This window comes from Falco peregrinus, chromosome 5 (genome assembly GCF_023634155.1).
Source record: "Falco peregrinus isolate bFalPer1 chromosome 5, bFalPer1.pri, whole genome shotgun sequence".
In the NCBI taxonomy this organism is placed as follows: Eukaryota; Metazoa; Chordata; class Aves; order Falconiformes; family Falconidae; genus Falco; species Falco peregrinus.
In genome coordinates this window covers 70,180,316-70,192,532 of record NC_073725.1, presented here as the reverse complement: position 1 = coordinate 70,192,532, position 12,217 = coordinate 70,180,316, and the positions used below count along the sequence as shown (strand labels likewise).

The window sequence follows — 12,217 nt, the reverse complement described above, 5'->3', positions numbered from 1 at the left end:
GTAGTTTGATGGCATTCAGATTAATTCCATTTCTAGTAAAAGTTAGGCCTGTTGCTCTATGAACCAGTTACCATGTTCATAGACTTGATACATTGGGCATACTCAGATTTGATTGCTAGCATCACAAAACAATACAACTTTCCTTGTTCAAAAATTCCCGCCAAAGGTAAAGGAAAATATACACATCAACTGCACCCACTATTTGCAAAGGTTAAGTGCTTTCTCAATACCTGTCAAAGGAAGTTGACTTCCATACAAAATCCACCTGGAAGTTATGAGTAACTTCCACAGGTGCTCCAACGCTGCTCCTCAGCTCAATGGCTATCTCATCACCATAATCTGTAGAACCTCGTTAAGTAGTAATCTATAGCAAAAATTTGAATTTTATTTTCCCCAATTTTGATTTGGTTTTTTTTAGCAGACACCCAGCCGCCCGCCCTCAACAAATTAAAATTATCTCAAAATTACTTTTGTACACAATTACTGATTTCTTGGAGAGACTTAAACCTTCAATTAAGCCTTCCTGAAGGCTCATTAAGTAAAGGATACTATCAGGAACTTTGATAACATGACCAATTCCTTTCCATAAAGGAGCCAGGTCTCCTTTATACCTCAAGCAGATCTCATCTCCTTGCATAAGACGCATATCTACAAAGGAAGGAAAAAAAACCCACACTCAGAATACTCACCAAGAAACAACCATCCCCCGACACAAAAAACCCCTTACAATACTATCTTATATCCCAGGCCAGATCACAGTTCTTTAAAAACTTATGTTATTCACTGGGCAGTAAAAAAAAACAAACCAAAAACCAAACCACACAAAACAAAACCCAAAAACCCCCGACAAAACATAATCGAGTTGTCATTACCTGAATCAGTCTTTGGCAAAGTGAAATAAGCAATCCTTTTCTTGTTCAAGCCCAAGTCCCATCTCACTGTGATGTTATCTTGTGTCTAATGGTAAAGAAAAAGCATCTATTATGTTCTTAAAGAGCTGTTTGCTGATACGACAGCCCTCGCTGTCCTATACTTTGAAACAGTAGAGAAATACTAAAGGTGCTGTACCAACGTCACAGTACAGACAAATCTCTGTATTTATTCCTACGGACTGAGTTCACACCATCTACAGAAGATAATTCTGTTCTACGAAAGTTACTTAATGAGAAATGAAGTCGTAATCACCACTTGCATTATTATTCTCTCACCCCCAACTTTAAAACATTCAGTAAGTGCTTGCATGACCTCACAAAATTCAATGACAACATAAAAGAAGGTGGCCAAACTGCAGTTCTATGATAGAACATGGTTCTTGGAAAGATGAACTTTGAACAAAGGTGGAAGTTCCCAAGTATTTCAAGCTCTTTTTTAAAACCTCAATTTATTTTCCTTTCCTCTCCCTGCTACCATACATCACCATTACTACTGCAATTACTATGATGCGACAGTACTGTAATAAAGACATATATTTCATTTGGGCCTTTGTTCTACGCTGTTGAGAATGACCACGTGCTTTGATACCTGAGAACTAGCCAGAAGCCCCCTCAAACAAGCGTACTTCAAGCACATTACCTGAGACTCCTTGAGTTTCTTGTCATAGTCTGCCTCAAGCTTGACTAGAGGACCAAATATATTTTGGTATTGATAAGCATCTTCATATCTAAGCAGAACATGCTGTGGTTCTTCATCAACACCAGGCTTTTCTAAGTCCTCAAGGGTTGCAGATGGATTTTCCTAGAATGTAAAGCACCAGTGTTTTGTTTCAAGGTTTTAAGCACAAACAAGTGATAAGCTCTCATTGTGCAATGGACTGGTAATACCATGTTTTACTATTATGGGAAGTTATATCAAGGTATGACCACCTGTTAAAACTACACTCACATCCAGTCAGGTCTGTTATGCTTTAAAGGATGTACAGAAAAGCCTCTCAAAAAGCATTAACTGAATACCAAGCATGGACTAACTGTTCCCATCTCAGCTAGTCACCACATAAAGCAGAAACAAGTGAAAGACTCAAAATGGGGAAGGAAAGTTGTTTTTTCAGATTGCTTGACAGTGCAACTTGAACAGAGCTGAGGAACCCAAGGGTGAAACTTTCCTACTGAGACAAACAATTTCGTGACTCTGACTCTGTTGACCAATTTCCAGTTACACTGCTTGTCAAATCTGCAGGATTTAAACCTCATGTAATTTAAGTATGTCCTCTGTCTTATACAGCTGTTAAAACAGCCTTGTCCCTCCTTCATAAAGCCAGAAAATTAGCACTTCGTAAAATATAACCAGTACTTGAAAAGCAGCACATACCTTCCAAAGTTCTTCCAGTTTGTTAATCTGTTGAGCTGTAATCTGACGTGCTCTCAACTGTTCCTGTTCGGATGGAATCTTTACCAGCCATGAAAGGAAACAACGATCTTGGATAAGAGGCTGCCACTGTGAACTGTCCCAATTAATATCCTTTAAACTGCTCTGACTGGCACATGGCTGCCTGCACAACCAAAACATTGAAAAAAATTATTAAATTAGACAGGTGTAAGAAAAAGTCTATCATATCAAATGTAAAAATAGGCTCTTAAAACAACTCCAGTATCTCAGTTAAAAGGAAAAAAAAAACCAACCACCACCACCCCAGCCTACCGGCCCAATTAATTTTTTAGTTCCTGTATTTGCTACTTCAACACTGGGAAGGCTCAGTATCCTACATAGCATTTCTTGGGCATTTCTAGAACTGAAGTTTCAGCATCTAAAATATTATATATGACACTCACCTTTGGAAGTGGTTACAGTCCATTAAGATTATGCACACATATAATATATCAGAAAACACTCAGGATTACTTCCCATCTGTTTTTTTAAACAAATAGAATAACTCATTCCATAGAAACACACCTTCTACTGTCAAATACATGGTGACAGCATTTAATTAAAATGCATACAATTATGAAATCATGATTTCTGATAGAACCTGTCAGAGAACAACTCCTGATTTACTGTCATCTTCAAATGATTCTACGTGCTGACAGAAAAACGCACTAAGTAACAGAGGGACTACTCCAGCAACACTCCAGAGTAATTTTCTGAACTGATTTGTTACTCTTCCAAATCTGAAAAAGCAGAGTTTAAAAAAAAAAAAAAAAGGAAAACCACACGTTTCTTCCATTAAGGACTGCTTCATTTTCTATAGAGTTAAGATATTTGCCCCACATAACAGAATGTTCAGTTATTGCATTATCTACACAAGGCATGAAGTCTATATGATCATCTAAAGGAAGAACGGTAGCAAATTAAGAGTATAAAATGTGTTTCGGTACCAAATGAAAGCAAGCATTATCCTTTAGAAACAAGGTTATGCAACAGACTTGACACAAACATGCCAACAAAGGCATTCTCTCACCTGCACAGCAAAACCACCACAGAGTCTGCCTTAGCTGGAATAAAGCCAAGGAGAAACACATTACGACATCCACAGTTATAACATTCCAAGACAGTCTCTCCTAGAGGTCCATCTTTATGGAGAGTCACCTCTTTGCACTTCGCTCTCACAAGATGATTAACAATGTGGCTGAAACCAAAGAGGACATACATTTATATTAAGTTAACAGGAAAACCACATTTAGTCCTAACTTGATATGTCAACTCAGTTATTAAAAGACACAAAATCTATTTACACTGTGGCAGACGTTGGCAAGATCTTGCTCTTTTCATCCAAGCAAAGACACTGCCACTGCAGTTTCGGTGGTTTCTCAGTGAATGAACACTTTAAAGGTAGATGAATGTAAAAGAATTTCTTACAAGTTTCCTATTCTTTCAATGTTACTGATAATTGAAAGAAGCCTCCCAAAGCTCCACAGGTCAAGAGCATCAGTTCTACTGTGCTTTGCAGGAATTCACGATAAGAGAAGCAGCAGCAAGCTGACTTCACAGAAGTGATTCAAGTTTTGCTGAAATCGAGGTCTGAGCTGGGAACAGCAGAAAAGCTAAAGAGGCAGCTGGAGGTTCACATTTAAGTCACTAGACCTAGATTATCACCAAATGTCAGTCACAGCCATCATACCACTTCAAAACCAACACACTCTAAAGACAAGATTGTCATTGTTATTTCCATCATTTGACCATTTACCTGCCAGATGTATTTCCACGCCCATTACAGAACCACTTTTTGCTGGTGTTACAGTAGACCACACAGGCAGGGTCATGGATGCCACAGTAGCTGGAATTAAAAAAAGCAAAAATGGGAAGCGATTGGGTACTCGCGTATAGGAAAATTCAAACACAAGATTTAAATTCCCTAGTAGCATACAAAAGTGAGGGGAAGCAGAAAATTAGGGAACATGAGTGTTGGTAAAAGCATCAAACACGAGCTTCTGTTTTGAGTCACAAGTATTTTATCACTTCCCACCATTACCATCCCTAGGCTGGCTTAGCCTTTTTATTCTTCAAGGGAGCTCAAAGACCTGCTGGATGTAGCAGCTCTAAGTCTCTATAAGAGCTCACCAGAGGGCACCACCCTCCTACCCATAATGTGGCTGTCTCCAAAATCCTCTAAGCATCCACCTTTCACTCACACAAAGTACTCCTGCCCCCTGGAAATAATAAGCCTGGGGCAAAGCTTAGGCCTTACCTGCAAGCATGCACAGGAAGATCCTTTGTATAATAGGTATCTTCTTCATCTTCTTCAAAATTCAACTCTGCCAGAAGCTGGCTGGTTTTAGCCACATTATCATCCACAGCTCCATTCTGTAGAATGCCATCAGGTCCATTAACCTGAAATGCAAGGTCAGTGCTTAAGTTATACAATCAAAACAGACTCCAAAACATAAAGCCAAGGACAGTGACCCCTACTCCTCAAAGCAAAAATTTGTGTTCAATGTAGAAAATCTCAAAAGGAAAGAAAAATGCTGGTAAGAGCTGGAGCACATACCAGTTATATAATCAATACTTGCTTCATTAGCTCCTATCTTACAGCATTATTTAAACACCAACTGATAAGCAGAAAAAAGTTGAAAGGAGATGGCTTTTCTGCAATTATGTCTTTCCACCCAGTCTTACACAATGCACAAAATCCTGTTTAAACAGTTCCAGCAGCATCAAACATGGTTTTTTTTTCACCCTTGATTTTACTCCAGAAATCTACCTGAAAGCAGAATCTTTATTGTACAGGGCTTTCACCACCTATTTCTGCAGGTCTCCATCCACCAAATCCATGTTTCCCCCCAACCAAAGACATCAGAAGCACAACTTCATGCCACTTGTCCAACACAGAGCAGGTAATCAAGAAAGCTCTTCTCATATAAGCCAAATTAAAAAAAAAAAAAAAAGATTGAAATAGCACAAGAAAGAACAGAAACTGGTTTTCAGCTGAGTCTCTAACTCTCCAGGCAGTATCACTTGTTCAAGATGTACCAACTCTATGTCCTGTTTTCAGTTGGGATAAGGGTTGATTTTCTTAGTAGCTGGTGCAGTGCTGTGTTTTGGATTTTGTGTGAGAACAATGTTGATAACACATTGGTGGTTTTAATTGTGGCTAGGTAACGTTCATACCAAGTCAAGCACTTTTCAGCTTCTCAGACCTTGCCAGCAATAAGGCTGAAGGGGCACAAGAAATTGTGAGGGGACACAGCCAGGACAGCCAACCCCAAGTAGCCAGAGGGGTACTGCATACATCATGCTCAGTATATAAACTGGGGGGAGTTTGCCAAGGCCTGCTGATCACTGCTTGGGGACTGGCTGGGCATTGCTCAGCAGGTGGCAAGCACTTGTATCGTGCATCACTTGGGGTTTCTTTTTCTCCCTTCCATTTGAGTTTTATTCCTCTCCCCTACTCCCTTTTCATTATAATTGTTATTATTGTTGTTTTGGTTTTCCCTCCTGTTTTAATTATTAAGTTGTTCTTATTTCCACCTTCAAGTTCTATCTTCCTTTCCAAACCCAAGATGGTGGCGGGGGAAGCAAGCAGCTGCATGGTACTTTGTTTCTGGCTGGGGTTAAACCACAACACCGTATTACACACAGAATCAAGCATACTTGCAAAATACATCCGGTGTGACAGTCACTATTGTGTTACTTTAGATTTGGGTTAGCTACAATATGTTTTCCTTTTAAAAAACGAGGCCTAAGTTACCCAAGAAAGCTGCCAAAGTCCATCAAAACCAGTAATGCAGCCCAAGTTTTCAGAGCAACACACTTCAGAGATCAAGTGCACTAACAGCATACAAGCACAGGTGCGCTCTTTCCACTGAGGATACACTAACTGCCAGAACCACCAACTCCTGCAACGTTTGGTGCTGCATCAGCAACTTTCACACACCAACCCTTTCTCATGCTAAAAATAAGTCCTTTTTGGCAATACTGGGTAAAGTGCATTTACCACCAGGAAGGAGCATCAAGAAGCACACATGTCACAAATCAGATTGCAACATGACTAGTACAGCTGCTGGCCCTTGGGCCTCACAGGTGTTCCTTGTTTAATTCCACTGCTGCACAGACTAACAGCCATGGAGAGCCTTAGCACCTTAACACCATGCTGTCAAGAACCTCCCAAGATGGCCAGATCCTCACATCCCCCAAAATGTTGTTCACTCAGCCACCTGATTCTTTGACTTGTTCAGCCAAGATCTCAGTAAAACGTGGGAAGAGATAAGCATGCCATAATTCACAGAAACCTTGAGTGGAAAAAGGTGGGAAAGGGACCACCACAGTGACTGCAGTGGTTATTAATAGAACATTTGAGATGAGCCCAGTGAGGTAGTTTCCCTATCACAGCAAAATCATCAGATTTATTAATACTCCCACCACACACAATGTTTTTAAAGGTACTGGGTGAGACAAGATGAATTTATTCCTGAAAATTTTCAAACTAGCTAATAAATGGCAGCATAAGAATCACTCAAGGCCTCCATCTATCAACGTAGTATTTTAGTAACTCTTGCACTTAAGACACTGTAATGCAATTTATCTGGTATCTGTAACATGATTCTCTGACAAGAGAAAGCTGTCCACAGCGAGAAGAACGCTAAATCTTTATTAAAAGAAATTTGATAAAAATAGTTGCTGTAGCATTTTATAGCTGTAACTCATAGGCAAATCAAAACAAGCTTACTTCTCTGAAAGTCTCATTTAGATTCCATGCCAGTTAGTTTCAGTATTGCACATTAAAATTTAACAGCCAATTGCAAGAGTTAAACTTAAAAATAAGTGTAAGCCGCTTCACTTTTGCCCTCAGCAGTAAGGAATTGGACTCAATGACACAAGCTCTGTTCCATTATCTTCAAATGAAATGAGGCTCATTTGCAAAACACAGTCTAAATAGCATGACTTTATATGATGTTACCTCCAAGTACTGGCTTTTAATAGAAAGAATCAGCCAAGAGGAACCGTCAGCCCAGAACGTGCAAAACCAGCAGAGGGAAAAGATTAAAAAAAAACTGAAAGAAACTGCAGCAGCATGCAACAACCCACTAGTATGATGAACCCAAATCCAATCAGCTCAATGTGTAATGGCATCTGCACTGATGTTTGAAGATAAACATCCATTTTTAAATATACAATGCCATTTTACAAAATACGAAGATAACTTATTAACTGATCATGAAGCAGGTGGAATTCCAAAGCCTTAAGTTAAACTGAATTTCTTAGAAGCACAAATACCAGGCATTCACCAGTGCATTTCTATCAGTCTATTCCAAAGAGGCAGAACACATTATTATACACATCAGTTGACAAGTTTAATACTTTTTTTGGGTGCTCATAAAAAATTAAGATTACTGAACAGTAATAAAACTATTTTTTTTTATAATGCAGAAAACCAAGAAACTACAACGATTGCAAGCTATCTGTACTTCTGCACCAGGTGACTGTGTTAGTTACACCCTGGGGAGCTCCTGCCCTTTCAGAGAGTTAGGCAGGAATGATGTCACCTGTTACTATGAAAATCCGGCAGTGAGCGAGTACTAGGCCTTGGCAGGCACACAATGAGGAAGTGACTCAACTATTGTTCTAAAACCTACTCTGATGTTAGCCTATGTGCATATTATTAAAAATCTGGCACCATCAACTGTTGTATAAAGGAGGGGGGAGGCCTCCTCTATTTTAAAAAGTGTTGACTGAAACTTCTAGCACAGCAAGTTTAACAGCTACAGCAGTCTAAACACTGAGGTGCTCCAAAACTACCACCAAGGTACTGGTCCCTCCCTTGCTCCTTTCCTGGCGTCTAAAATACCAGTCGAGAGAGCTGAGTTACAGAATCGTAAACCAGACTATGTTGTGGCTTCTACTGACCATGTATAAGCGAGTCCCAAAATCAGCAGGAACAGAGTATTACCATCTCAGTTTCTCCCAGTGCTTCCAGCTAATGTACCCCACCCACATCAGAAGCTGATCCACAAGTGAACGCAGCTACATCAGCTTTATGTAGTTCTACTTTCAAGTAGCACATTTCAAGCTGTAACAAGAAAACTAATTGCAGTTAAGTAGGTATTTTGCTACAAGAGTAAGCCTTACAAGACTACTGTCCAATCAATCATGGCAACACACTTCAACACTGCACAGTAACTGCAGGACACCCAGTCACACTGTCCCAGCCTAGGTAATTTTCCCCTCATGCTTTAGAAAAAATACATACTTTTGGACTTGTATGGGTAACCCAAGCACTTGGTGTTTATAGAGGTATATAATATTACATTAAAGCTATAGATTAGTTATGGTATTTTATTATAATCTCTTATAAAGATTTGCTTTCCCTTTCAAAATCAGGAAGGGGATATTACAGAGAACATTCACTGCCACAACACCTCCAGAGCAGCGTAGACACTAAACTGTATTTCCAGATGGGGACCTGAGCAACAAGGACTCATTTTGCTAAGACAAACAGTCTTTGTTAGAACTGGAAATTAAATCCAGCCCCCATAGTCTAGACCAAAAATCTAATAGCTGACCCAGCCTCCCTCAACCACTTGAACAGCTTAACTAACACACTAACACCATGTGCCTTGTCCACCACACTCATCGAGCCTGTGACTGCTTCCTAGAACCGTAACTAAGCCCTTGCCTTGAAAAGGGAAAAAATAAGACAGAAACCAGAAGCTATCTTAAAATATTTAGAAAAGTGTATTCCTATGTTTGATTTTAATTATATGTAAACAACAGATAGTTTTCTGAAAACAGTAGACATTGTTTCTGCGCTGCTAACCTCTTGCTATCTTTCATCAATTGGACACTAATCAACTGTAACAACATCCTTTTAAACTATTAGTTAAATATATGTTGGGAAAGGAAGCTCTTGTAGACTGCCTAAATCAATCACATTTTAAGAAACCGGGTGCTTTGTACTGCTCAAGTAATCTTTTTAAACACTAGGACACCAAAATAAAGTACCAGAATTAAACAGCAGAGTAGAAGTATACACCTCCAACGTTTATCAGCTTCTAATAAAAGAGCATTTATTTAAGTCGCTTCAATTATGATCACAGTGACCACCTTTAATTGAGCAAAATGTATGTGATCAATTTTGGTGCTTCAGAAGTTATTATCTAGTATGTCCCCTGCCAAAAGACATAACAAGTTTAAATTATTTCTTGAAGGCAGCAAAGTTTTCCCTAGAATCTTTAAAAACCATAATTTCTGATCTTATCACTCATGAGACTGTTGAAATGTACAAGTCTAAACAGATCCAGGGATCTGGGTTTTGCTGTACCTCAGCTCAGAAGGACACTATACTTACTGCACTTCTGAGAGTTCTTGTTTGCAATAGGTCCATTCCCTCTCCCCACCCTCCCCAAAACCCACATTTCTGAAGTCAAAAGGAAGATCAGGATGACCACAAGAAATTGCGGAAACATCACAAATGCACTCACTTTAAAAAAAATAAAAGTCTTACAGACATACTAGTACCTGAATGTGCTCTCCAGATATTTTTTTTATTTTTTTTACTTCAAAGGCTTTCCAAACATGTTTAGACAAAAAATTCAAATTAATCCTCTTGTCTGGTCTTTTAGCTTATGAGGCTTATTTTGGGGTGCCTTTTCTTCTTTTAGCCACATATTCTCTACTGTGAGTTCTGGAATGATCACAACCCACTAAAGCTTTAAAAACTGAAATTTTATTAAATCTGCCTTTTTAATCAATTAATGTATAGTCTGACCGTACACAGACAAGATTTTACTATTACTTCGTAACACTAATATTTCAATGCTCAAACTGGATAAAGTCTACCAAACCCAAACTCAGAAGCTGTAAGTAAACAGAAAATACACAAACAGCCCACGGGGTCACATCTCCAATTCTATCCCAGACTCTTACCTGGAGCAGGTCCCTGCGCAGCAGCTACGCCTAGGCTGCACACTGAGCACTTTCAAGTACAAAAAAAAAAAAAAAAAGTCATTCAATTTGCCCTGGGATAAACCCGATACGGGTAGGACTGTAGGGATAATACCACCTTCAGTCCTGCACTGCACACCTGTAGATTCTCAGTGCCTGGACATGCTGGCTTGTTTCCAGTTTGCTCACTTCTGCACCCACAGTACCACTTACCAGCCCTGATACATCAGGTTTTGCAAGTAAAAGGCAAAATCAAGCCCACTCAAACTATGTTTGGTTCAGGGTTAAAAACCTATGTAAAGCATTTCAACTCCTTGTTACACTCATATTTAAAACATAGATAACATACATTTAATTGTTAATAATGGGACTGCATGAGTATTTATCCAGATGTAATGAAACTCAGCAGAACATTTCATGATCTTTAAATGGAGAAAAGTCCGGCTTTTTTTTTTTTTAAAGGAACAGTTTTTCAGGGTTTTTGTTTTTACTATAGACACAGTCAAGATGTAGCACAGTGACAGGCAGTATCTTCACTGGCAACACTTCACTTGCGAGCACATAACCCTAGCTCCTTCTTCACTTTCACTTTTGTGAATTGTTGAAAAAATGCAATTTAATTGTCATGTAGGTACCAACAGGCTATATTTAAAAAAATTCACCCGTTTAAGTTATGGGAAACCAGACCCAGATCTGAACTTAAATCTCAGGCCATGTCAACTGTCACTCCCATACAAACCCAAAACAAACCAGCGCTGCAACTGTGCAGCAGAAAAGGTGGCAAAGAAATAAAGATTACAATAATAATAACAAATTAAAAGCCTATTTTGTTTTTAAGTCATATGAAGGACGAAATTAGAAGTAACGTTTAATTTCTTCAGTACCCGACTTGATAACCAAATACTACCTATGGCCGTACTTGTTTTAAAGAGGAAAAGAAGCTGAAATGACACCCAGCAGCGTTTTTGATTTCTTACTTCAACGTCGCAAGGAAAAGCGACCCAACTGCCACGACACGGCCGCGAAGCCCGCCGGCCGGGCTCAGCCCTGCCCCCGGCGCGCTCCCCCTGCGCTTCCAGGGCAGAACCGGCCGCCAGGCTCGCTCCCCGGGCCGGCCAGGGCCCGCCGTGTGCCGGCCGCCGGCAGCCTCCTCCCGCCGGGGCGGGCGAGCAGCCACACGCGGCTCCACTTCCCCGTGCGGCGCTGCCGGGGGCCGAGCGCCCAGCCCCGCAGCCCGCCCAGGGCTTCCCCTCGCCGGCCCCACGGCCGGGTCCGCCCGCCCCTTCCGGACCCCCCCCCCCCCCCCCCCCCCCGCGCCCCAGTAGCGGAGACGCCCTGAGGCCCCCCCCCCCTCCCCCGCCTCCGGCCGCGGACTCACCTGCGCTTCGATCGGTCCCGGCGGTCCCTGCCCCGCGCCGGGGGGCCCTTGGCCCTGTCCCGGCCCCGCCTGCCCGGGCCCGGGCGGGGTTTGGGTCTGGCTGGGGAGAGTGAAGTCGGTGAACTCGAACTCGGAGCCCTGCGTGTCGGCGCCAAGCAGCTCGGCCTCCTCGGTGTCCAGGAAGGTGAGGGTCTGCGAACTGGGGCCGTACGCCTCCACGCTCATGGCGGCGGCGACGAGGAGCAGCGGCTTTTCCCCACCCCCTCCACCCCCGAGCCCGAGCCCGAGCCGGCCGGGCCTCACCTCAGGGAGCCCGGGCGCCGCGCTACGCGAGCGGCAGGATCCGCCGCGCGCACCAGGCCGCGCGGGCGAACCGGCCACCAACGAGCCCGCCGCCTTCCCGCTCGGGCGGGTCCCGCACGGCCCGGAGCCAACGGCGGAGGAAGGCGGCCGAGGCGGCGGGCGGGCGCCGCCGGAGAAGCGAACCCCGAGGCGCTGCGAGCGGAACCGTCCGGCCGCTGCTGCCGC

The 12,217-nt window shown here is 42.1% G+C and overlaps 1 protein-coding gene across 2 annotated transcripts in view; it reads right to left on the bottom strand.

The window, feature by feature from the left end:
* UPF1 (UPF1 RNA helicase and ATPase) overlaps positions 1-12,217 on the bottom strand; it is a 24,310-nt gene extending 12,093 nt beyond the window's left edge. Inside the window, exons 1-9 of one of the 2 annotated variants that reach the window (XM_055804765.1) lie at positions 11,690-12,217; positions 4,619-4,761; positions 4,118-4,207; positions 3,392-3,559; positions 2,305-2,485; positions 1,573-1,734; positions 873-957; positions 550-648; positions 231-348 (exon numbers count right to left, since the gene is read on the bottom strand). In XM_055804765.1, the coding sequence (XP_055660740.1) occupies positions 231-348; positions 550-648; positions 873-957; positions 1,573-1,734; positions 2,305-2,485; positions 3,392-3,559; positions 4,118-4,207; positions 4,619-4,761; positions 11,690-11,914 (1,271 nt within the window). In that variant the 5' untranslated portion in view covers positions 11,915-12,217. The remainder of the gene's footprint in view (positions 1-230; positions 349-549; positions 649-872; positions 958-1,572; positions 1,735-2,304; positions 2,486-3,391; positions 3,560-4,117; positions 4,208-4,618; positions 4,762-11,689) is intronic. The other variant, XM_055804767.1, reaches the window with a different exon arrangement.